Source organism: Puntigrus tetrazona, chromosome 3, assembly GCF_018831695.1.
Source record: "Puntigrus tetrazona isolate hp1 chromosome 3, ASM1883169v1, whole genome shotgun sequence".
Taxonomy (NCBI): Eukaryota; Metazoa; Chordata; class Actinopteri; order Cypriniformes; family Cyprinidae; genus Puntigrus; species Puntigrus tetrazona.
The window spans coordinates 11,948,950-11,976,567 of NC_056701.1; the positions used below are offsets into that span (position 1 = coordinate 11,948,950).

General features: G+C 38.6%; 1 protein-coding gene and 1 long non-coding RNA gene across 2 annotated transcripts; both read right to left on the reverse strand.

Moving 5' to 3' along the window:
• Positions 1-160: 160 nt before the first annotated feature.
• On the reverse strand, positions 161-16,999 carry brsk1b (BR serine/threonine kinase 1b). The gene is given in 21 exon segments (XM_043235759.1): positions 161-3,638; positions 4,632-4,721; positions 4,803-5,016; positions 5,153-5,276; positions 6,301-6,349; positions 6,432-6,653; positions 6,656-6,694; positions 6,697-7,036; positions 7,520-7,580; positions 8,557-8,707; positions 10,182-10,279; positions 10,521-10,685; positions 11,167-11,198; positions 11,765-11,911; positions 12,113-12,181; positions 12,303-12,336; positions 12,417-12,533; positions 13,390-13,530; positions 13,698-13,783; positions 14,167-14,261; positions 15,657-16,999. Coding segments are annotated over 21 exon segments (2,583 nt in total). The 5' UTR covers positions 15,745-16,999; the 3' UTR covers positions 161-3,417.
• Positions 17,000-19,644: 2,645 nt separating this feature from the next.
• LOC122330904 lies at positions 19,645-26,620 on the reverse strand. Its single transcript, XR_006248096.1, has 4 exons — positions 26,466-26,620; positions 24,588-24,702; positions 20,575-20,680; positions 19,645-19,907 (listed from the first exon to the last, which is right to left on the reverse strand). It is a non-coding gene; the product is annotated as an uncharacterized LOC122330904 (long non-coding RNA).
• Between the last annotated feature and the right edge of the window lie 998 nt (positions 26,621-27,618).

Consider the following 27,618-nt stretch of genomic DNA (forward strand, 5'->3'; position numbering starts at 1 on the left):
TTTTAGGCACTTGAATGAGGTTGCTGAAAAAACAATGTCAAAAAATGTATTTTCTTATATATCTCTCTATATATAAAGAGAGAGAGAGAAAGAGAGAGAGTTAGAGAGAGATATATTAGAACATATTGTTAACAAGGTAATTAGGAAACATAATAGCACATATTTTTTTGTATTGTTTATTGTTCTTTATCACAGGCATTAATAATAGTGCACTTTCATTTTTTTAATTATAACACAGACATTTATTTTCTCGTCATTATTTTTTTCCCTCCAATTTAATGACTTGCATTTCTTACGAAAAAAGTTCCTACTGTGCGCGATGGGGAAGAAAGAGTACAGCTTTACAATCTTAAGAGGAGTTATCAGTAATGACGACAAAGATAATCAATAATCATCAGGTGAATATAGAATGGATAAAGAATGAAGATATGAGTAATATTTTCTGTTTACAATGAACAGAGACGGGGGTGTGGGGGTGAGCATACATTGGGGGCAGGCAGGGCAGGGTATGTATATAATGAGAGAAGAGGGAAGGGGGTGGTCTAAAGTATAATTCTATGATTGGGAGGCAGGAGCAGGATGAGGTATATAATGTATGGTAAATAAGTGAAGACTAACGATACATATGAAATGTGATACGTGTGCTGTATGTGTGAGGCGAGTAACAAAAACAGAATATCATTCAGAGCATAATGTGAAAGGGAGGAGGAGGAGGAGGAGAGGACAGACACGTAGAGCAGGACATTGTCATGAACACAGAGAAAGTATGTGGAGTGTATTTCACATTCACTCAGAGCTGGTGTCCAGACAGTCTGTATTTGCACACTCCCAGACTTACCCTGCCTGAGAACTAACAGAATTGAACATAGAACATCTTCAGGGTTTTGCTCTGGCGTTTCCTCTGCCTCTGCAAGTGACCGGGCATGTTTGAGCGCGCACATGCTGACTGTTTAGTAAATGTGGATTTAAGGCATTTTGAGTGTACTAAAATAAGAACGTACCCCGTATTATATCTAAAGAACGATGCACCTAAACATTCAACAGTGGTGAAATATATTCAATGTGCTATGGAAAACAATCCAGGATGATGCAGGAGCTGCTCGATGACCGAACCGTCCGAAGCTTCGTCTTCCGCTATGCTATTTTTGGGTGAAGGCGTATGTGATGGCTGCGGGATGGTGGCAGAGGGAGGACCAGAGCAAAACCTTGCTTTGCATTTAGTGCTCCTTGCATCAAGGGAGTGGACTGAAGGGAGGGATGGAGAGAGAGAGAGAGAGAGAGGAGCATTATGGTCAGATTCTGGGCTTCAGGGCAGAGGCTCATTGGAGAAAGAGCTTTTAAGTGGATATTCAGGATCAGGTTCCCCCCATTCACAAATGTAATGAGCTAAAAAGCCCCGCTGATCCTGAGTCTGCACTTAATAGAGCACTTCACTGATTCCCGTGGGTGGGCGAGGAAAGGGACAACTATTTGTTTGAATACAATTCTCTTTTAGGACAGTGCATTCCAGTTTCAAAGTCCAGTTATCATTCATTTTGTTTCATATTGTCAGTTTTGAGAAGGAGAGTCTTGTTGTGTGTGTGTGTGTGTGTGTGTGTGTGTGTGTGTGTGCATGTGTGAAAAAAGAATACTGCTCGCATTTTGTACGAAGGGGCTGGCCCGGTACGCACGAGTCCGAAACTTTGGGCTCTTGTCTGGGTAACATTCTCAAAGATGAAGAGTGAACACAGCGGGCCTTCTTTTCATTCCCTCTGTTTTGTTCCTCTGCTTCCATAAGGTTCACTTCAGTCTTTACGTTGTACATCCTGGGGGGTTTTGAAGTCTCTTCCCCGTGGGAGACGTCCAAGGCATGGAGTCATTGCTTGGATGATTTTTCAAAGTTGTTCTCCAGCTTTCTCCTTTGTGAGTTTGCTTCTTTTGTATTGAAAATGAAATGAAAACGAGATGGGTAATTGTTGGCTACTGAAATGGTTTTTTAAAAGGACATGTGCAGCATTGTTATAAAATATTTGGGAACAGATACAAAGTTTCTGCCATTTTCTAAATTGCAAATTTTTCTACCCTTTTTATTTTGACTTTACCAGCCTCAACTCTAATCCAATAAATAAATGAATAAATAAATGAATAAATGAATAAATAAATAAATACATAAATATTTGCTGAAATAAATATCTTTAAATAAAATACTTAAAATGTAAAATATTTGTAATTTAGTTTTTTTGACATTCACTTCATTTTGTTGATGGAAATACTTCACATCTCGTCTCAAAAATATAAATATTGAAATGGAAAGCACAAAAAATAATTTTTGGGCTTCTACTTATGATGGAAGTTCTACCAGGAATCACACAAGAAAATGGTGTAGGCTTCAAATTTTTTCTGACGCTGCCTCTTTGTTTGACACATGAGAGTGACTGGCTATTTTGTTCCTCTTGTTCGGTCTCTGTGTGAACATGTCATAGGAAATCTAGATGCCTGCTCATCCCTCTGTGCCCTGCTTAGTGAGTGGGGTGGATCTGAGATACTTTCAGATCTGCAAAGACTTAAAACTGGCCAATTTTACCAACTGTAGCTTCCAGTGGGCAGCTCTCCACTGCCTTTCTGACTGATTTTGAATCTACAACATATCACAGAGTTCAGGATCTACAACACAAGCTTGAACAATCAGTGTTTAACATAGCCTATATCTTCAACACATAACATTTCACTAAAGGCATAATCCGTCCTTCTCTCATGAAGGTATAGTCACATAGGACTTGTGTTACAAAATTTAGATCGCCTTTCTAAAAATCCCTATTCTTTTCTTTACATAGTGTTTTAGAAATCCATTTTTGTGCTCCAAGTGGTGTTAAGAATGAAGAACTTCCCACTTTTTCCCACCATGTTTGCTTTTCTCTACCTCAAACAGCTTGTGATTTTCTGATGGATCATTGCTTATGATAATGAGGATGATGATGATGATGATAATGAGGATGATGATAAGTTTTGGAGACATTCTTTCCTGTCCCACTTTTAAGTTTGTTGCTCCTTGTATAGTTTGTTGTCATTAGATCACTGGATGTCCACCGGATGTCAATCTCCTTGTTTGTACCGCATTAAATAATTTATAGCTGGGGTTTACATTAAGAGATACATCTTGCTTTCACTTTTCAAATCCTTTGTTCCTAACAAGGATAAGTGATCGTAATTTTTTTCTTGTCAGATGATTATTCACGTGTAAGAACACTTCCATGTGGATAACACTCCTGACTCTCCTATTGTCGCAGTTGGACCCAGGGTTTCCGCTAGTGATGTGTAAATCAAGGCTGAGTATACCTGTTGTTATGTACTGTGCAGATGGATTATGAGGGAGTTGTGTCTGGGGGGGAATCAAGAGCAGGGTTTGTTCCCACCCGCTCCGCAGCTTGTCTAATTAGTTCACTTAGGGTTGAGACTGGGTCCCATTTGAGGATAGGAGGCGAGTTTTATCCTTGCCAGACCCCTTTCTTTGTAGTACACTCGCACTACCGCCAATACTGCTCCCTTCTCCTCGATCGCTGCGCTCTGCCCGCTCCCGCGATCACCTCCGCCCTCCGAGCGGCGAGAGTTCTGCCGGGTCGGTGTGCTGGGTGGGCGAGACGAAAGCCCGTTTTTCTCATCTGAAAGAAGGAAAATGGAAAACATGAGGGTGGGGAAAGAAAACATTTTTGTTAATTGAATTTATGCAAAATTATTTAATAAATATGCATTTTACATTTAGATTTTGATATATGGTACGTTACAATTTGAAACCTTGATAAATTTAATATATAAAATATCTAAAAGCCAAACTGAACATTATATTATATTATATATATATTACAAAATGCAAAACGTTCACATTTTCCCTGCGTTATGCATGAATTTGACACTGGATATTTATTTAAAGATAAAGTTTAAAAAATTTTTATTTTAATTATACCAGTTATCACAGTAACCTTTGCCTGCCCTAAAATATGAAAACTAAAATAAACAAAATAAAGTACTAAGCTGAAACTTGCAATGAGTAAAAACAAATGTACACAAACAATCAGGGGTGCACAAACAGCACCAGACATTTGGTTTGGTCCTCACAGTGTACATAATGTATATATATATATATATATATTTTTTTTTTTTTTTTTTTTTATAAAATAATGTGTGGTAATTTTAAAAGAGAACATATATATATATGTATATATATGCTAATAATTACTTTTTATATAAGAATTAAAACCAGCAAGCTTTTTTATGGCAGGTTGCCGGCAAGTAAGTATATGCAATGCCAGGTTTAGTGCTGCCAATTAAATCTTGTCAGTGAATGAAATGTCACAGTTTTGCATTGTGCTTTGAAAACGGCAGCCTAGATTCATGTATTTCAGTTTGTAGATCTAAAAAGATAATTGCGCATCAACAACTGTCAATCGGAGTATGCAAATGAGTGGTCTGAACAGAAAATATTCACAGTGCATTTTTTATTTTGGTCACGTATGCGCACATGTGCACCACTTATGTGCGCACATGCAAATGATACCAAAAAATATAAAACAACTAAATTAAAATGAATAAAAATATGTTCGAACATTTAGTTTCTTGTGTATGATCGTATGTTTTGTGTGGCGTCTCACATTCACCTGCAAGCGCCTGCACAGAGGGCTGGTCATGTGTACTGAGAAGCTGAGCTTGAATGGTCTCTACCACTCTTTTAAACCTGCGACTAGGACCTGAAAAACAACATCATTACATCTATAGAAATGATGGCACGTACAGACACATGACAATGGCTCTCTGGTCTTTTTAAATACCTGATAATAGGGTGAAGGTGACGCTGTAGATGCCAGTCTCTCTCCTTCCCTCCCTTTCTCTCTCTTTCTCCCTCTCTCGTTCTCTCTCCCCCTCAGAGAAGGCGATGTCAACCTGAAATTTGACAGGTTTCTGGAAGACAGACGGACCTCCGGAGGACTTGCACTCCGCCCGGAAACTTGTCTGAGAGATGACACTGTGACTTAGGGAGGGAATCTAGAGGAGAGCAGAGATGTACATCAAAGTTTGAATCCTCAAAAGAGAATGAACAAAGCTTATTTAAAGCGAAGAGGAAGCTGAAGAGGAAGATGAAGGGGAAAGGAAACACCTAACTTATTAAAATGATACTAACTGATAGAAAGGCATGGACGATATCAGCCTTGATTGAGCTTAGTGGTTTGTCTCTGATCACCACAAAAATTTGCTCTTCCCTCTCCAGACTGATGAAATTTCCAAACCACGACTTCTTCGCCAACCTGAAGAAAAAGATGAAAATATATGCAGATAAATACACAAAATATATAGTACATATATAGTACACATTATTGTTTCGGGTGTCGTGGTTCTCATTCTACACAGAATACACATTAGGTACTTTTTAACATCATGAATAAAAATGTTATCTTTGATAATACAGAGTCTTGTTATCTGACATCCTTCCTAGAACTGTACACAGTCAGGGAAAAGTAGGCAGATATGCTGAAAATGCTCTAGAACAAACACACACTGAATCATAGGAGCAGGTTTTTGTTGTTTCAACACTGAACACATGACACATAACGTAAAATGCACCAGAGTTAAAAGTTGTGATTGCATGATATGGCTGATAACCAGTAAGTGACTTTTAAAATTTGACTTTGACTTTGGCCCCAAAAAATTAAGACCAGGGGTTTCAAAAGTTCCAAGTGAATGTAACTATCACATTATAATGTGCAATGTAATATCAGTGTTATGTAATATTATAGTATATAATAGTATTTTCACTTTTTCAGGTTTTTTTTTTTTTTTTTTTTGCATTTCACCTTTACATCTAATACATTTAATATATTAATACACTAATATATTTAATTATGTCTAATAATATAATTAAAGGTTAACATTAAGAGATGGTTATTTAGATACATAGATAAATATACAGATATACTTATTGATAATACATGTGTGTGGCTGTTGTCAGACAAAAATTCTCACTAGATTTTTACAATTAATGGCAAAACAAATGTTTGGAAACATGAACTGATATTTCCTACTAACACACTACAGCAAAGGACAACACATATTATATATCCTGTATGAATGTGTATATATATATATGTGTATATGTATATATATATATATATATATATATATATATATGTGTGTGTGTATATGTATATATATATATATATATATATATATATATATATATATATATATATATATATATATATATATATATATATATATATATATTTGCATTTGTTTGTTTTAATATTGATTTATTTCTTACTAAATACTTACTCTGGGCTGGACTCTGGAGTTAAACTGGACATATCTTCTGACGTAGGAACTATTGAAACAAACAAATGAAAAAAAAAATTACAATTTCATTCAGCTCAGTGACAGCACTGCGAAGGCGATGCTCCTCTCACCTTGTAGCCTTCGGCGGTGGAAGCGTGGCGAGCCCAGCAGGTTGTTTTTGAAGGAGTTGAGACGTGTCCTCCAGTGCGCTGAACTGCTGGCAGCCATTCCACCACTTCCCCCAGGACTGGAGGGTGGGGTTAGGGACATGGAGCCACCGCCCACACCACCACCACCTCCTTCAGCTCGTGAAGAGGAAGAAGAAGAGGAGGAGGAGGGCGGGGTGGGAGGGGGTGCTGGGGATGGTGCACAGGGGTCCCCAAAGGGGTGGGAGTGGGGAGCCCTGTGGGGTGACCTGCGACACATGGGCAGAGTTAGGATAGATGGTCTTAGTGACAGACTTCAGGACAGAAGGAGCAGGGAAGAAGAAGCGAGGGATGGGGGACAGGAGCGGAGAGGGGGAGGGCGAAGGAGACGGAGGAGTCTGCAGGGGGAGGGACTTCATAGACTGCAGGTGGGGACGGTCAGAGGCCGCTTTTGAGGGTAGGGTCTGGGTTTTTTGGTCAGGCGCGCGTTGGGACGCCCGGGGTGCGGTGGAACTTCCTGCTTTGGGGTCTTTGGACTGGGTGGTGGAAGCAGAGGTGACTTCAGTTTGGCTGAAAGTGAAAACTGGGCTCTGACAGGTAAGAAGAGAAAGGACAGAAGGATGGAGAGGGAAAGAGGAATGGAGAGATGGACACAGCAATGGTCATGAGCGTTAATGAAAGATATGGTATATGATTATTAACATTAGAATTAAACTGAGAAGAGTTAGGAAAATGATGCAAAGCTCTTTCCAATAGCATGTGAAATCTAGTATTGATTAGTAACCGATTGTTAGGGTGTTTAATTATGGTGCAAAATGCAAGTTAAAACAAGCTTAACATTTGTGTGTGTGTGTGTGTGTGTGTGTGTGTGTGTTTGGTGTGGATAATGACTCCAGTATGAGGACAGTATGAGATAGATGAACATAAAAAGAGCAACTGAAACCAGTTCAGCTTTGCTATTCATAGCACAATATCAAAAACAAGCACAATACCTTTCACCATTGCAAACTTAGCTCTACATAGTAGTATTTTACTTCTAATGCAATGTCTGTTAAAAGTGTGGAGTCACTTACTCGAGGGCTGCTGAGGGGACTGGATGAGAGGCCGGTTGAAGCTCCGCTAACAGACCGAGACCTAGCAGAACACCAGGACATGTCAGTAAAACATCCCCTTATATTCATGATGTTTGTGATCTTAGATATACACACTCTAGTATGAGTAAAATATTTAGTAGGGAATTCACTAGATATGAATTTCACCAACTTGAAGCGATGTCTGTCTGCATGCTCTACTCTGTGGTTTTGGATATGTTTTTGATCATTTGGTCATATTAATCATATTATGAATCAGGAATATTTGACATGGTATGCAGCAACTGCAAGACCATTTTTAATATGAGAGACAGGGTCAGCGTCGACCTGCACTAGGTGCTTTGTCATACAGCACACACCGTGGAAGATTCAAAAGTGACACTGAACAATCAAAATTCAGCTTAATTACAACCATCATTTAGCTTTTACATGGTCAAAAAACAACATGGAAGAAAAATAAGATAAAGCTCTTGCTGATTTTCCAGAACTCTATAACACCTAAACATGATGTATGCATTTGATTTCAATTTCTTTAGGTCTTTTTTTATTGGCTTTAACTTAGATGCTTCAAACATACAATATTTATACAGTAATTACCTAAGATGAAGAATGTTTTCACTTGCTAGTAGTACAAGTGCTTTCTGTTTGTACACATAATAAAAACCTGCTGTGTACCATGTAAAATTCCTTTTCACTGCTGCCAAAGATTAACGGTCAGACATCTCTTTTCAATTCAATTATGGAAGGCTTTTTAGTGACAAAGCTGCATCTATAATGAATCTAGTTTACATAGTACAAATAAATAAAGGCACAAGAGCGCATGGTTAACTGTGTAAAATTGAATGGTAAAAACATTTTTGTGTTACAACAGGCCCATCCCACCAGTTGTGAGTAAATGTATCCACTTTTTTAACTGTATTTTTTAAAGACATTGGAGTTGAAGAGAGAAAACATATGGTACATCAAGCTTGACTTTCAGATGAAGGTTAATACAAAGTTATCAAACAGTTGGCATGTACCTCTGGCTATGTGCAGAGGTATCCAGTGCTCTGCGGGGAGGTGTTGGAGAGCCCTGCTCTGTCACACTCAGTACCTCCAGACTCTTTCTCTCCGGCCGACAGCGCCCATGACGGGTCAACATGGGCGAGTCCACCCTCTTACGGGGGGGATCTGATCACACAACCACAACAACACACACACACCCACCGTAACACAAACATTTACTGTGTGCTCTTCATGAACGAATTACAAACCTTACTGTATCCATGATGGAATCTAAGGTTTGTTATATATATATATATATATATATATATATATATATATATATATATATATATATATATATATACACACATATATATATATATACACATATACATACATACACATACATAAAATATTTGCAGCACAGATTTCCTGTATTACAGTGTTAGAAGGGAAATTAGCATAGAAGCTGAAAAAGAACTCCTTTTCAATTTCTTGATGAGAGACAGAAAGCTTCTAAGCAACAGGGTAAATTGTACCTGCTGGATACAATAGGTGCTGTATGAGAGACGAACCATGGCATGACAGTGAAATGATGGACTAGCATATTAGGGTTGCACATTTTAGTCGAAAAAACATATTACAATTACTTTCTGCCAAGATCTTGTCAGAGGTGCACAGTGATATAGTAAACATTTAATATCTTACAGTTTGTTGTAGCTTAGATTTAGAGGCAAAATTACATTGAAAATAAAGTGCGCAAAAACTAAAAGATTCAAAGCTTTTCTCCAAATTAATGTTTGTCCCACACAATCGTCAGAAGAACCAACTCAAATTACCAAGTTATACCTTAAACTTAAAGGGGACTCACATGTCTTTTGTCAACAGTTTTTTTTTTTGGATCTGATCAATGTGAATAATTATTGTTACTAGCTTATTTTTAAAGACAATAATATATTTTTATGTATTTCATTGGTAATCTATTTCCATCCTAATTTCTTTACTTTCATGTTAAACCCTGAAGCCTGCATTTTGAAGCCTGAAAACTGCTTGTAATATTTACATTTACAAGAATGTATAAAAGTGTTGATGTTCTCAGTGCACATTATAAGCGACATTTAGATTGGATTTATGTAGATTATTTCATAATTTTTTTCAATTAATTGTGTAACCCTATCAGGGAGAGGCATTACAAATAATAAGCCTCTAAAATGTATGCAAGTACATGGAAAATGTCAAAAATTATGTCATCACCAATTCCAGGTTGACAACTGTTGACTCATATGTTCTATATACATGGAGGAAGTCAGTTTCTGGTCCAACCTGCAGCACCTGCTCTCTCACTCGCAACGTTCCCCTCGCTAACAACCACATGCTACGGCTTCCCTGTCAACATCCTAATGATGATGATTCTCCACCTTGAAGTCTCTTTTTAGTCCTGGTCTGGTCGTGATCTGCTTATTTCGGGGAACGAGCCCTCAATATGTTACATTTACAAATCACTGACGTTTGCCTTAGAGCCCTTAAATGAAACTGGCTTACTTTCAGGCCTGAAGCACCGGCGTGTTTTCTAGGTTACCAGCTATTCTCATGATATTCACTGACTAGCTTTAAACGTGACAGCAACACACACAAGACTCAACTGCAAAAGCTCACTCACCAATATCGTTTCTGGGTGGAAGATGTTCATCTTCATAACTAGGGTAGCGCTCCTTTCTGTCCAATAGAAGATAGTAGATCAACTTCTCCTGGTTTTCTCTGGGAAGGAAGAGATGCAAGTCAGAAGACCAAACTGGCTTTCCTTGTACTGATGGAAGCATTCTTCAAAATATCTTCTTTTGGTCATACATGAGTGAAATATGGAATGAGTGAAAATAATTTTTGGGTGAATCATCCCTTAATGGTCAGTTGTAAACCCTTGAACTCTTGTGCACTATTCTTTCCTGAATTACAGGCACTCTGAGATGTCTTGAGCACACAGACAGACATTCAGACTCACTCTTCACACTGCAGGTCTCTGGTGAGCTTGACACGGTCTCTGAAGCAGCCCAGCGAGTGCATGCTCTCCAGAACATCAGGGTCCAGATCTGTAAGAGACAAGATCCTCTTCACACACACTCGCCTAGGGGGTGGCTGCTCTGGACACGGCTCGTTCCTGCCCCCTCTGAGACACAAAGACACACAGACACACAAGCAAGTCAACATGGAGAGCACATTGTGGGGAATACATACAATGACATAAAATAAAATCCACTTATATTAGTTCTCTGTAGCACTGAATCTTTGCACTGCACAGTGATTAGTCTGTCAAGTTCAAGTCAAAAGAAGATCATAAAAATGGTACTTATGATGTATAGGCTATATTCCAGATCTTCAGGTGACATATGATAGCTTTGAGTGAGTTGAAATTATTTCTGACATTTGAGAACCCAAGACGTTTGATGAATGTATTTGGCTAATATCTAAACTGGATTGCAAAATTTTCATTTAAAAGGAACGTTCAGTCTGACTGTTGCACAAAAGAAGCTTGACAGACATAAACTGTTGCTATTTGTGCCGCTCAAATATTCTCCTTTTGTGTTTAATTGGCATGACAGTCAGTAAACTTTTTTTTAACTATTCAAGGTACCTCACATGATACTTACTGATACCAGGGGTGCTTTTGTATTTCTTCCAACTGAGAAAAGAAAAAAAAATTATATTATATATTAATATTCCTTGGTAATCATTCATCATGGATGCATTAAATTGGTTCAAAGTGACAGTAAAGTAAAAAAAGTATTTATGTATATATTTTATTTTAAATAGTTTTTTTAATTAAAAATGTGTCACAGTTTCCACAAAAAAATAAAGCAGTACAACTAACCATTTTTAACATAACAAGAAATGTTTCTTTAATCACCAAATCAGCATATAAAAAATATTTCTGAAGGATCATGTGACACTGAAGACTGGATTTGATCACTGTTTTAATGATGAAATAAGCAGCCTCTTAACATTCCCAACACTTTGAATATGAAGTATAAAGAGGTATATTGTGTGTGTGTGTGTGCACCTAGTATTTATCACATCATGGAGACCAAATGTCCCCCCAAGGATAGGAAAATCAGGAAATTATGACCTTGTGGGGACGTTTTTAGGTCCCCATAAGAAAACATACAGGATTACATTTTTTGAAGGGGTACGTTTAGGTGTAGGGTTGGTGTAAAACATGGAAACACAACATATGTGCGTGTTGCATACCGTGAGCCGTTTCTCAGGATTGACCTCAATCATGCCACGGAGGAGAGCCTGGCAGTCTGGAGGAATGAAGTGAGGCATGTGAAATACTCCACTCTTCACCTTCTCCAACAGCTGACGCAGGTTATCATGGTCAAAGGGCAATGCTCCCTGTGAGGAAAGATGTTACAATTCACACACATTTCTAAGTGCAACTGAGAGCATTAAGTCTGCAATTTCCCACAGTGGCCAATTTAAGACAAAAAACACTTATTTTTTAGCTATTTAATTTGTAATAAGGTGTTCAGGGAAGATATTAAATGTGGGTAAAATGCCAGAAATTACAAATACAAGATAAAGGAAGTTTCTTACCACCAACAGAGCAAAGAGAATAACCCCACAGCTCCACACATCTGCCCGACGTCCATCATATTTCTCTCCCTATGAATAAAAGCAAAAAACACTAAGTACAGATAAGCACTGGCTGTTTCGAACAATACGAATCTATGAGACTTGTATGCTAAAACATATGGTGCTTTTGCTCTAAGAGCTTTGTCCTTACCCTAATGACCTCAGGACAAGCATAATGGGGTGATCTGCAGATACATAATATAGAGCATTAATACCCCATCTTCATTAATACAGTATTAAAAGCACACAAACACAAACTACTAACCCACAGCTGGTCTCCAGCAGACTGTCCCCAACCTGTAGGGAGGCCATGCCAAAGTCAGCAATTCTGATATTATTCTTCTCATCCAGCAGGAGGTTTTCAGGCTTCAGATCTCGGTGGCTGATGATAAAAATGTAATGACAACATTGAAATTAGTGAGAATAAACAACTTTTGTGTTGCATACACTGCAGAACATTTAACAAGAACAAATCAGTTGTGTACCACATTTACATGCATCGCTTTTTTTTTTTTTTTTTATCTATCATCACTACCGTTTAAAAGTTTGGGGTCGATTAGATTTGTTAAATGTTTTTGTTAAAAGTCTCTGAACATGCTCAGCCATAACTGCATTTATTTGATCAAAAATACAGTAGAAACAGTAATATTCAGAAACGTTATTACCAATTAAATTGTTTTCTATTTTAATCTATTCTAAAATTGTATTTATTCCTGTGATGCAAAGCTGCATTTTATGAAGCATGCATTACCCCACTTTCATTGTCACATGATCCCTTAGAAATCATTCTAATATGCTGATTTACTTAACATTTTGATCAATACTAAAAACAGTTTTTAAAAAAATGGTGTAAACCATTCTAAGTTTTTTCTTCTTTGATGAACAGTTCAAAAGAACAGCATTTATTTGAAGTAGACACATTCTATGAGATTATAAATCTATTTTGATCAATGTAATGCACCAAAAAACTTGATGGTTTTTTTTTTTAAATGACCCCAAATATATTAAGGGTAGTTCCTGCGTACATACAGAGTGACCCATATATGGAAATAATGCAAGTCAGCTCTGACTTCATAACTTGGCCACAACTTTTCATTCCAACTCGCATCCACATAATGTTAAAGTCACAATGTTTGCCACAGAACGCTGATTTTGCAGAAACATTATGAGAAAATACACCTGTAAAAAGAATCTGTGTGTGCAGCACATTAAATAAAAAAGTGCAAAGAGACATCTACCATATAGAGTGACTGTGACAGAAGTCCAGAGCAGATATGATTTGTCTGAAGAATTTTCGAGCCTCTTTAGGGGTCAACCTGCCTTTCTTTACCAGGTAGTCAAACAGCTCCCCACCAGATACATGTTCCAGCACTAGATACCTGAAAGAATGAGAAAGACATCTATGAAACTAAAGCACAGAGATAGATGCATATGAAAAGCTACACACAAGTACACCTCCAGAGAATGCAGGATGTAATAAGTCTAGACAAGACCAAGACAAGGCCAGACATGCTTCAGATGTGTGGAGAAACAGAGCAGTACTTACAGATATTTGTTATTCTCGTACACATCATACAGTTTTAGGACATGAGGGTGCTCTATTAGTTTAAGAATAGCTATCTCTCTCTCCACCTGCAGAAACGGGGAGAGCGAGGATTACTGAATGAGAGTTGGATAGGGAAAAGGAACAACTTTGATGTAGGAAATAACCAAGCAAACATGATCACCGTCAATTACAAGTGTAACTAACGTAGTCGATATATTAACAAAAGTCTGACAATCAACAGTAGACACAGACAAAAATGACTTAGCAGGGAGCTTTCTTGCATTTCCTTAACACAGAACATTAGGGCAGATGCAGCATATACTGTGGTTAATAAAGCAGTTGGAGTTATGCAGCTGCTGTGCTACTGAAGTTACTGTAAATAAGAAAATGCTGCATAAGCAGGAGGTGACTGAGAAAAACTAGAACTTTTAGACATTTCTGCTGTAAATTCATTGCATGCAAAACTTACTTTCATAAGAACAGACTCTGATAGCTTTTCCCTGTTAACTATCTTTATGGCCACCTTCTGTCCTGTGATACAATGAACTCCTAGCTTCACCAGACCTGCAGGAGGAACACAGATAGTCATTATTCACGGAAGCATTTGAAAAATGGACAACAATAAAAATCCAGGTGAGTTGCGCTTGTAAAAACTGAAAAGAAGACAACACATGTCTGCGACATTCAAACAGCGCACTTTTAAATAATCGATTGCCATTTACAAACCATTACAATTGAAAAAAGCAGCACCGCCGAAAACACGTCTGACTTGTGCACACTCCAAAAATAACATAAAAACACCAGTACATACTGCTTATTGTAGACAGTCACATAAATCGTTAATGGACACCCTGTTTCACTTGCCAAAAAACAGTCTACATCTAAATGTATGTAGAGCTATATCATTCTTGAGCACATTCATATTCTATTTACAATGTACTGACAAACAGATCTTTGTGGCCTTTGCATTCAGAACAGATCGGTGGCAAGTCGTTATTATACCTTAAAGCTAACTAGTATACAGGTTTACATGACCAGTATATGTGTTAATTAGACTACTAGCAATATAATAATGATATTATTTTACTTTTTACACTACAGACTACAGGCATATTTTTTACTAGTTTCATTGTTACTGGTAACGAACTGCAATTTGTTGTAAACTCATCTTAAGTTACTAGTATCACGTCAAGTTGTCCTAGTACATGATTAGACACTACCTTGTATGAATTAAAGTTGTTACCTGTTTAAATAAAGTCGCTGACTAGTCATTACCTACTTACTGTGTAGTTACTGGCTTTCCATAATATCAATTAAAATTGTAGGAATACATGTAACTGTTAGAAAAGTAACTGTTAAGACACTATTGAACAGTGTTTGTAAAATGCTAGTAGAGTCCAGCTACAATGGAAAGTGAAAAGTTGAACCAAAGAGTCCTTTAGAATTCACAAAAAATGTCCAATGTGTCACAATGATCTGTCTCTAATGGGGTAGCAAAAGAGTAACCATTAACTAGCAACCTTAAATAATTAAATAGAGATGCCTAGGAAAAGTACTAGCATCTAATGAACGTTAGTAATGAAACTGGCAGCCACTGTTAGATAACAAATACGTGTACTAGAAGCAAAAGAAATAAATGAAGAAGAAGAAAAAACAGCTTGCAATCACGTTCAAGCTTCGAAACAGCACGAATAAATCACAGCGACGCATGACTCAAAAAAAAAAAAAAACCGCCAGAAAGATAAAATAATCTTCTCCCTCAAAAACTGCCCTTACTGTGTCACTTGCCTGCGTGCCTCATTACATTTCATCAGCTGAAGCACACACATTAACCGCTTTGCTTATTGCCGAACCAACCTTTCAATAGATTAAAATTAATTAAAATTAATTCTTTAATGAGACGCGCGAAGTAGAGCAGAATTTATTCCAATGCATTAACCAAAGAGGAAAAGCTCCTACCTGTCTGGCCCTTCCCCAGCGTCTTCTCCAGCCGGTAGGGCCCGACGTACTGAGCTGCCTGACTCCCCGACAACTCCTTACTGGACATTTCGTTCGACCGCGATTTTGTGTCACAATATAAAGGGGGCGAATCAGTGTATTCTCACAATGTATCCACGGGCGTCTGTCCTGCTCACGCAATAGCTCCGCCGTTCAGACATCACAGACGGCGAGCGATGACACAGGGATGCTGAGGCGTGATGTCAGTGCCGTGGCCTACTCCCAAACATCTGCCGCGTCTCCTTAAACTTCGTGGAAACGGATCGGTAACATGTTCCGTTCGAAAATATCAAAAGTGAACAGAAAGAAAGAAAAAATGCGTGGCCTATACGCCAAAACTATAACTGTTATTGCGCTTTGCACGGCCTGTGGTTGCAGCTGCTGGAAAATTATGAGGGGACACGATTAAATCTGTCAGTATATGGGCCGATACAGATAATAGCTGCGAACGACAGTTTAATGATCATGAATATTGAAGACGGATAAAGATAACGGGAGCGTTAGGTAGCCTGGGTCAGTCATCAGTTTATTTTCGCCGGTGCCTTATCTTTAAAATAAACATTCATGTAGCTAGCCTACTGCTATTGTCAAACTGCAAGTGACCTAATTATTAATTAAAAACTTGGCCACATTTAACCGCACATCCGGTTTGTGACACCTCACGCGTATTATTCTAAGTGTCTCTTTCTTTTGTCGCGTACTCTTCAAAGAGTTTCGCTTTGTTTTCATAGATGTTTGGACGTGAAGGATGAGCGTCCCGTGCCTGATATAAACTACGGTATCTTCCAGGCCTCACATCCGGAAATATGGGAGAATTGTACGGGAGAAAACAGCCACCCTTTCGCGAAAGAAAGCCTCGGCGTCTTCCGTCGCATGAATCCGTCAATTAATCCAAGCGTGCATTGCGCTATCGCAAGCTATAGTGTTTGCGCAGAAATCCCTGGCTTTATTCGCGCGGAGGACATTCCTGGTCAAAAAGCAAGCATCTTTAACTAGCGTAGGAGCCTCCTCTCCCTCTCCCTCTCCTCTCCTCTCCTCTCCCCTCCCTCGCGCTCGCTCGCGCTGGCTATGTGCAGCACATCACAGCATCTCCTCGCGCTCTCCTCCCGTCGCCTCGGATACCGCGCGCGGAGTCATCCTCTCGAGCCGCCTTTAATCCGTTCGCTTCCTTTGCCTTGTGGCCACGAGGATAGCAGTCCCTCTGTCAGTGGGGCCTTTCTCTGTTTTTTAGCTCTCACTCTGCCTGTATTGCTTCTCCCCATCCGACACGAGCAGCATCAGCATCCGGGTTCTGCGCTGCTTGCATCCCCTCCCTCACGCGATTCCCACTGAACGTGCTCGTCATAGCCCCCCCCCACCCCACTTCCGCCCCTCACATTATTATTCAACCCATTCCGCGCATTATTGTCATTGGGCAGCACCTGTCACATTTTTTTTAATAAATGCATATTTTCAGATCATTTGTTATCATAATATTTATGGACTAGCTGTCCCATCTACGTTGCCGTTTTCAGAAACACAGTGACAGTCTTGCATGGATATCCATCTTATTTTGGGCCTAGCTGCGTTTTTGCATAGTGGTTTTCAATCTTTTTTACATTTGCACGTCTATTTATTATTAGTTTCAGCTTTACACACATTTTCAAAACTTTGCCTCTTTTTTGCCTTTACACACAAAATGCAAAACTTCGCATCTCTTGTAAAATGAAGCACTGCATTTAGAATATTTTTAAAAAAGCATGCAATTTACAAATAATTTTACCATACAGCTAACTGCTTACACACTTGTCAAACACTCAAACGCCAGAACCACACAGCAAATCTGCAAAACCGTAAACTAATTATCAGCTTTTGACTCAGTTTTCAGTTTCATAAGTATGGAAAACAAACAAAACTAACAGCTATCAATATTAGAAATTTTTCGTATTGCAAAGGATGCATCTAGCATTTTGTGTGCGCAGTTCTTGGATTTGAGTGTAAGGTTTGGGAAAAAAAACCTGGTAGATTTGTTTTATGTTTATTTGTGTTTAATGAAATTGAAGTCAACGGTATGATTTTGCAGGTTTGGTGTGTTGTTCTGGTGTTTGAGCCTTAGGTTTCAGAAACTGCTTGACAAGTAAAGATTTTGTTTGTGAGCAGGACAAAAGCTTTAACCAAAGCGACTTACAGGAAAATAATTTGTCAGAAATCTTTTTAATAAAATGTTTATAAGGTGAAAGGCTAGAGCAGAAAAGAAAAAAATTATTAAAATGTAAAGAAATTGACTTTTTGGCTACTTTCTATTGCTACAATTAAATGCCTGCAGTTTCATCTTTAAACACAAGGTGGCAGTAGAGACAAACACATAGGGTGTGATCTGCCGTTAAATAAACTCACAGCAATATAATGCGACTTTATGTTGGGGGTTTTATTTCTTAATCTCAACCAACATTAGCATAGCAAAATGTGGTAATTATATTTTAGTCCAACCTGTATCAGGCAGTTCCCCTGACAGGGGGCGTTGTTCTAGATCGTTGAGCTCTTAGTCTGTATTGAAGAGAGGCACTAACTGTTCATATATCAGGTTAAAGTACCTAGTTGTGTTGTTACATGTTCAGTGAGTCACAGTTACATTACATGTCTGCTGACAAAAGTCAGGGTTTATAATTGCATGTTTTCTGACAGAGAACAGCACAGAGAGGTGATTCTTGCAGATTTACTTGGATACTCAACTCAACACTTCCATATTGTCCTTCACTTGATGCTTTTGAAGGTCAAACACATTCAGTGACCTTTCTACGTGCCTTTTGGGTTGTGGTTTTGTGCGTTTATTTTTTATTGTTGTTGTTCTTTAAGTTTTGTAAAGTTATCCCCTATTCTTACCCGTCTGACAGGGATCCGAGAAATAGCATACTCTCCTACCTTTATTTTCTTGGAGTCTTATAACAAACCAAAATTTATGGTTTTATACCAAAATTTATTTTCACATTTTACACTTTTAATCATATAATTTGTATTAGCCTACACGTATGAAACGAACCAAAATCTCACATAAAGTAAACCTTGATTGAAAAAAGACCGAAATAAACACATTAATAATTATTCACAACAGACTTTTTGCCACATTTGACGTCACAATTTGGGCATCACCTCAATTAGGGAACTTCTTCACCTGGTTCTGTCAAATAAAAATAAAAAATTCTGATTCTAAGTAGAATTTCTAAAATATTCTTTATTTTATTCTAAAATTATAGATATCTTTAAGGGTTTCATCAACTCAAACTCCAATCCCAAACCCCCCAGTGGTTCTCCAACCTAATTTTGGCAAATGCAGTGTTTCCCACTCCACTGCTCTGATAAAGGTTTAAAAATATATTGAGATTGTGGCATGACGATCTGATCACATTTGAGCAGTGATTCATGGAGACATCACCCGAAATGTTCTCTGCTTATGCAAGCGGTAAAATTGGTGTGACAAGACTTTGCATTGATAATTAGCTTGAATTTCTTGTTTTGTGCTCTTTTAAATCACAACAAACCGGCATGTGTGAGCCAAACCCCGGGGATTCTTCACACTTCTAGGTTTGCTATTAGACCAGCTCATGAAAGAGCCTGAGATCTGATTGATTGACTGACTGATGAGATAAGTGCATTTGGGGATTTGAGAGGTTGTATTTGTGTGCCTCTTAATGAGTCAAAGTGAGGAGTTTAGAGTATTAGTGACATTGGAAAGCTTAATCTCCTACAGTAGTTCACCTAAACCCATTACAGAAGCCTACATAATCCTTGCCTACAGTCCACTTCGCTGCATACACCTTAAAGTTTTGGACTTGCATCTAAAAAACCAAAGGGACCCATTACAAGTCCCTTTTGCAAGACAGGATCTGCTAAGAAAATTAATGAATGCCGTATTGAAGGCGATTTCGTAACCTAAAACAGTGTCGAACAAATTCACTTACAAATATCAAACCATTTTTTAAATCTTTATTCCATTTTGAAAGCATCTGAGACACATTTACATTAACTCTCAAACTGTCTACAGATCTGATCAATACAATCAGCCACAAAGAAGAAGGGGAGGTTGGAGGAATCCATTTAAGTTTCACGGGGGGGTAGAGAAGGAAAGAGACACTAATATGGTCTCCGTTGCCAAACCCCAAACCTCATCATTTAGTCCAGTGCCATGAGCTGCAGGGAATGCTGGGAAGGTGGAGGACTCAGTGCAGTAAAACCCTAACAAACAGAAATATGGATGATCATACATTTCAAATGATAATGAAAAATCATGAAGGTACAACTGCAGAAGAAATGTGCTTAAGATTAAACGGTTACATTAAAAGGATTATTAACAGAATATTAAGAATTTTTGCCATTTGACATGGTTTCACTTGATACAACAAGATAAATATCTGTGGAGTGAGTTAGTTTGTAATTAACTAACACTGACTTTTTTGTTGACTACTCAAATGCATTCATGTAAAAAAAAAAAAAAAAAAAAAAACACCCCACAACCTAATGTTAGGTTAACATTTCTACAATTTTAAAAGGCAGTGAAGTAAACTTGACTTCTTTTTTTAATCTAAAAATGAAAAAAAAAAAATTACAGTTTAAAAATGTATCAATTTATAATTATAGTTTATATTGGTCAATTATTATTGCATGTTTATTTCCCTGCATAACGTTTAGTTTAAATTTGTCATGAAACCACACTCATTCAATACAACTCTTTTTTGGATCTGTGGATCCTAAATTATTGGACCATTCCCAACTAATTTGAAATACTGATCAGTCAACCATATTGACATATTTAGAAAAGAAAACCTGTCAGAACAGCAGATGCATTGTGCTATCAAATGCTTGTCTATATTTTATAACAATAAAGCGAGTGAATGTGCATTACTTTTCCTGCATGTTGAGCTCCTCATGACGCCTCAGCATTGCTCTTCACACAGGCAGCAAACGCCTCCATCAGCTCCTTGCACGCTTCCTCGCCACTCTCCTTTACACTGTAGCACACAGAAAACACGCTCATTACTCCAGCACACACACAGGCTGATTCACTACACACACAAAATGCAAATTTCACCCTCTGAGGCGCACAAGACCTGATGATCAAGTATAAAGTTTCTGTGCTACAAACTGTGAAGAAATTACATAACTTTGGCCGTGTCTTTAGTTTCTGCAAAGTCATAAAAAAAAATGTGCACTCATGAGAAGCTGGATCCTGCTGGGACTGAATGAGGCAGTATGTATGCATTTGTACGAGTGAGATTATTTGAGCCTCTCCACACCGAACAACGCCAGACACTGACACACTGCATTAGAGTGATGGAGCGAAAACAAGGGTTGGAATGACAGCGCAAAAAGGGGGGCAAGAGATGCAAAGAGGGGGGAGGCGGATAATCCATCTGAACGAGTGAAAGATAGAGCCCTAGAATCACGTGACGGAGCGAGCAGGTAATGGAAAAGAGACATGCCTCCTGCTAAAAGAGGGACATGTCGTGACTTATGAGGAAACGAGCCCCTCCCCCGGAGATAAAAAGATTTTAGTGTCTCCCTCCCCCACAGATCATCTGCTGCATCTCGCCTGGTGACATAAGCGTGCTCTTCCTCGCTTTCTCTCTTTTCTCAGAGAGCGGTGATGTAACACACAGCTGCTCAATTTAAATATAAAGCGCCTTATGCAGACGGGTTCTGATGAGCCACGTGACGCAGGTGTAAGGATGTATGGGGGATTTCACTAGCCAAGGGCATTTCCTCTGAATAGGCGGCCATTTTAATACTAGATTCAGAGGGAAGATATGCAAAAGGGAGAATGGACCTTTGTGAAGCACAAGACTAATTGACAAAAAACAATTAGGGTTAGATTATGTCTTTATACTCGACAAAACCATTTGGAGTCAACTGGGCTCCAAAAAAAAATGGTCCATTTAAAGCTAGTTTGATTTCAAAATGTGTTGAATTTCAGGAAACTGTGCAAAATTAACCAGAGTTTAAAGACCTTTTGATTTGGATACATGTTGAAACACTAAAAAAAAAATCTAATCTTCAAAATAAAAAGTCAATTTAAACATTTCTTCTGTAGAATACAAGAAAATGCTTTGACAAAGGGCTCTTTTTTTTGAAAGTCTTACCCACATTCTCTTTACATTATCTTTTGTGTTCTGCAAGGAAATGGTTTGTAAAGGGCATGAGTGTAAGTAAATGACAATTTTTGTCTTGCACTATAAATACATTTCTTAAAGGGGCTACAAATGTGCATTGAATGAACCAAATCAAATTATTTGCCAGTCAAATATTTAAATTAGAATGATACCAAAAAGCATCAGACAAAAGTGCAGAAGATGATCACCTTTCCTAAATTTAGACTGAATAATTCACACGGTGGCCAGACCTCCACATGTATAATGCAAAAGGAAAATGGGCATGGCTCTGTGAGGAGTGCTCTGTGCTTAAACACAACAAATAATTTTATTTGACCCCAAGAATAATTCAGTTGGAATCTAATAAATACTGAATCCATATGGAATTGATTTATTTCCACATGGAGCTCCTATAACAAAGCGATCCGATGCTGATAAAGCAGATGCTTTTGTTTATTGATAGATTAAGCAACACTGTTTTCCCTGAGGGGGCTTCTGCAAAACTAGAACAGTGCATTCCAACCGCTACAAGAGCAGGCATGCTAACACAAATGAGAGGAAAACGCTGCTTGAAGTGTAAAACATTAACTTGTGATTTGCATTCACATTCTTGAAAGGACACCCTATAGGACACAATGGCTGTACTTTAACTCTGAGCTGGATGTTTAGTCGCAGACTTTGAGACCTTACAAAATGGAGAACATCTCAAGGTCATAAGGTCGCAAGTTTGCCCCGTTCCACAACAAGCAACAAGAAGCTTTCTCCCAGTGAATAACTCAGTGGTTCCCAACCTTTTCTTGTTTGAGGCACCCTTGGAAAGTCTTTCAAAAGTTCCCGGCACCCTTATAAGGAAATAGATATTTAAAATCTCCGTAGCTTTTTTATTATTATTTATTTATTTGTTTCATTTCGAGAGTTTGCATGCAACAACACCTTATACCTAGTCCTAGATGATATGAGAATACTGTTTACACTGATTCTGCCTTAATAAATTTTTTTTTTTGAAATTTTGGCGGCACCCTCAAAAGATCTCACGGCACCGCTTAGTGCCACGGCACACCGGTTGGGAACCACTGGAATAACTGCTAGCTTCTGGGGTTAAATCTCTTCTAGGTTTAAAGCCTGTGATGAATTCCCTTTAGGAACTAGCATGAAAAAAAAAAACAGACAAGATGGCCACTGTGACATGCTTAGACCAGGTGTAAAGTGATCCAGTGAATAGTACATGTCACAGTGTATAATGCATGACACACACACACATATCCATGCACTACCATGTTCGAGTGCACTATAAATACTAGCGTGGTGTACATTACTTAAGGTCGACCTCGTTTAGGATGAAACATTCAGCTAGTCAGCAACACATGCAAGTCGCTAGTCAAAATGATCACAGAAAGGTCAATGACAAACTGACTTGCTGATAGCATTTTAATGGTTAACAATCTTTATTGTGTTTGTCCCAGCCTCACTTTGTCATTTTGAGCGCCAACTGTTCACATGAGAGGAAATTATCAATGTTTACAAATGTACTCTGTTTTTCACAGCCCTCCCAAAAAATCCATTTTGGATTACAGTGGATTTTGTTGGTTTTATATCCGCTGAAGCGGTGTCCCACCCACCAGAATGTTTTAGATGCATCTCTAATTAAAACGCGGCTTTCATCTCATCGGCTTGTTGGTATGCTGAATAGGGAGACATCTGAAATATCCTGGGAGGTGGGTCTGAAGACTGGAGTTGAGAAGCACTTCTCCAATTAAAGGTGACTGTGATGGCCAGTGTTTCAAATGAAACAGTGTCACATTATTCAAGCTAATTCTTACCCCACACCCTTCCCCTATCTGGTCCTTGCACACCATAGGTCAGCGTATGCGCACCCTTATCTGCTTTCTCATGCTGCCCAGGCCTGTCGACACTACAAACACCAAAAGCAGCCGGTCTACATTTTTGGGGGGGGGGTGTGTGGAGATTAGGGTCAAAATACAACTTGAGAAATGGCTAGTGTCAATGGTCAAGAGAGAGGGAACACAATGAAACCCTACATAAGAGGGAAGACAGCATATGCATACTGAATGAATGTCCATCACTGGTCACAGTCTCCTTCATTTGCAGGATATAAAACCAGCAAAAACCCATTAGCAGGAGTGCAGGGAAAACCGGAGAAAAGGTTCACCAGCAAACATCAGCGATTCCCTCTCATTTAAGTTGTCGAAACTCAAACACGACGAAGCGAAGCCAGGGAGGCTGCAGTTACAGAAATGGCGAAGATGGAGCGGGGAAATCAGGGATGGCAGGACGAGCTAGAGGAAAAGCATGACGTAGACACATTCCCAACAGCCAATCAGCCGTGAGGGGGAACTGAAGTTGAAGAAAAAGCCCAGAATGCTCTTAATGAGCGGCCCCACTGCTGCTGCCAACTCGCATTGAACTGACACCAATCAAACCTTTTTTTAAAAAACTCACTAAACTTAATTGAGTTAGGTCTTATTAAAAACACCGGATCCCCTCTGCGTGTGCGAACCTTCCACCTCATATTCGGCACAAGGTCCTTTCTTCCCTCCATTTTGGATCGCCATCACGATGCGAAATTTACACTGCGTATCATAATTCTGTTGAATGTCACCAATCTTAACTAATTAAGGACTATAATAAATCTACGTGGAAATAAAACCACCTTTTGGCGCATGAGAATTTAACCAATTTTAGTTATATCCATATCAGAGTTGCAGCGGACCATTATGGACCACACATGACTGCTACTCCAGTCACTTACCATTTGTCTAGGTCGGTCTTGATGGCCACACAGGGTGCTGGGACAGGGGTCTCGGCAGGAGCTGCAGTCTCTGAGTCCGACATGGTTCTGTGGCGTTGGTGTGATCCGTGCGCTCCTGTGGTTGCATGTGCAAGAGAAAAAGAGAGAATGGAGAGTTGGAGTTGGCAAGAGGGAGGGGGAGTGTACATAGTAGACGGGGGAGGAAGGAGGGGGAACGTGAGAGGGCACATATGTACATGAGCAAGAGATCAAACAGTGATCGGGTTCAACCTTACTCAGCAGAAATAAAAAACAACATTATGAAAGTAGGGTGCTTCATATGCAAAAAGCTTATAATTGTGTGTTTGGTTTTTTTTCTGCGTGTAGAGCAACAGTGCGTAATGGAGTGTGATGAGACAATGGAAAGTATGTAGAGAAACTTAACTTGCATTCAGACACAGAAAAGCTGCACTACTTCTCGTGTTATGAGACAAACTGTGCATGGACGCCCCCTCATGGCAACATGTGTTCATGACACGTGTGCCAATTTTTTTTTCTTTGTTAATCATGTTTAACATCACCTAAAGCGGTCTCATCTAAATTACATTTTCATTCAAAGATATAAAGGGATGCAGTCATGATGTGCCTAGAATAAAAAAAAGAAAATCAATGCAGAAAATGGAAACATGAAAATAAACATTTTATGATGATTCGCTTGTTTTCAGAGTTGTATTGTTGAATTTCTGCCTTTAAAATAGAAAAAGGCTTACTTCACCCATATTAATAAGAATAATGGATGAATAACTTTTCGTGCAATAACATTTTTAAACAGCTAAAAAAGCCTCACCACCAACCACAGAGCCTTTCACATTGTAACAAATATCTTTACCCTTAAACATTTTTATCGTGAGTTGTGCGCTACATTCACTGAAGCCAAATTACAATATGAATATATTTTCCGATTTAATTAATATTCCATCCTTCAGAAGGTTTGGTTGAACAACAATCTGGTCTCCCAGCCTGACCAGCTATATGGAGCTCAGACCAGCATAACTAAGCTAATTCAAGCAAATACATTTCAGTTTTGCTGCCAAAAAGATTACAAGACACATTGAGAGGGTTTGATGCAATATTTACAATAGTGGTCAATTAATTTAGGGTTTAATGTAGTAACCTATTTACATTTAGGTTTTAAAAACGGATTTAAAAAAAAAAAAAAAACTACCATTCATTCGACGGCAGATAAGATTCATTCACTGCTCGCCCCGCCCCCTTATCAGTTCAAACACATAATTCTTCGAAACAAAATATGAAGAGTATGTGCACGTTTTACAAAATATTATAATTATGATTATTTGTAATTTCTTTGTTACTGCAGTTTTATTAATGTCTGTCTGTCTGTGTGTGTGTGTGTGTGTGTGTGTGTGTGTGTGTGTGTGATTATTGCATAATGTTCTCAAAATAAACAATTATCAAAAATCGCTGTAGTCTATCATTAAAGTCAAAATTCGTGAACTTTGTTTGCTTTTAAAACGTATCCCTCCATTCGACTGTGTCCGTGAGCACGTGAGGACCTTTAACTGCAAACAAAAGCATAGCCGCTACTTTCTGAAGATCTGAAACTTTTGCGGACCTCGACGGTTAGATGAAAAGTTAATCTTGGCTAAGCCTACCCGTCTGTCTGAATCGAGATGTTACGCGATAAAAAAAAACCTGTAGGAAGAAATGACCGAAGCAGCGCGCGCATCTGAAAACGAGGTATTTAACGGCGTGCGACCTTCAGACAAGAACGTCATGTTCTCTAAACAATCAACCCGTGTCCATATGCATTCACGCTGCTGCCAACGAGCTAAAGTGCAGATAATTAAATTAGCATAAAAAGTCAAGCAATTACTTTACCTGGATCTGCAGCCCGGAAGGATCTGGCGAGATTTACCTGGAAAACAAAATGAATAGGCCTATTTTTGAACGGAACGCATTAAGTAGCTACTGGATCCACGCCTTCTTCTCCAGGAGTCTTGAGGGAGGAGAAACGCCCCGATGCAGGGGACACATAGGAATACAATACACTTATATGAGATTATATGGTTGTTTACTGGCTTAGCCGCACTGTTGACAAGAGTTAGGAGTTGTTCGAATTAAATGATAAAAAAATTCGTTGAAATATATGTGTTTCTGAAATATACGAAACGTTTGAGAAAGACCACATTCAATTTGAGGTTACAGAACTATGAAGCTAGAACTATGGTTTACTAAAAAAATAAAATAAATGGATTTGCCGTAGTAACCATAGTTTAACCATAATATTCGTAGTGAGCCTGTGGTTATACAAATGGTAATCGATTTTCCAAAAACATGGTTATTATTACATTTTTATTTTAAAAAGGTTCGTAAGAAAACGAGTGAATGAAAACACCATCACACAAAAATGTTGCAAAAGGCCTGTTATTTCAAGGTCCTGTAAGGTCACTGTAACTAAGCTGTTAAGTCAGAAAACATAAAGGGAACAGGAACGTTTCATAAGAATTGGACTCAACCAACACATTCAGACATAAATCAGCAAGGAAAGAACAGAAAAGAAACGAAAAGGGTTAAAACACTCTCAGTTCACAGCAGGTCATGACAAATGAGTGCTTCCTCATTGCTGGGGGAAGGTTCTCACATGTGTAGACTTTCTTTAAATGGCATGTGGCTGTAACATGTAGAATGGGTACAAAACCTCCATAGTGATGAAAAGAGCTGGGAACATCAACATTAACACATCAGATCTGACCTACAGAGCACCGAGCACCAAAAAAAAAGCCATTTTATTATCTAAAATTATATTTGTCCGTTATGTCTGTGTTTGTTTTCTTTGTAAGGGAAGCTCCTGTCACCAAGACAAGTTTCTTGTGTGTGTAAACACACCTGGCAATAAAGCTCTCTCTGCTTCTGACAGAGGGCCAGTGTAATAGAATCAACATGTTTTTCCATTCAGACACCTTAAAGAGATGACATCTAACACACACACAAAACACACAAATGATCAAATGCCACAAATGTCATTACTATA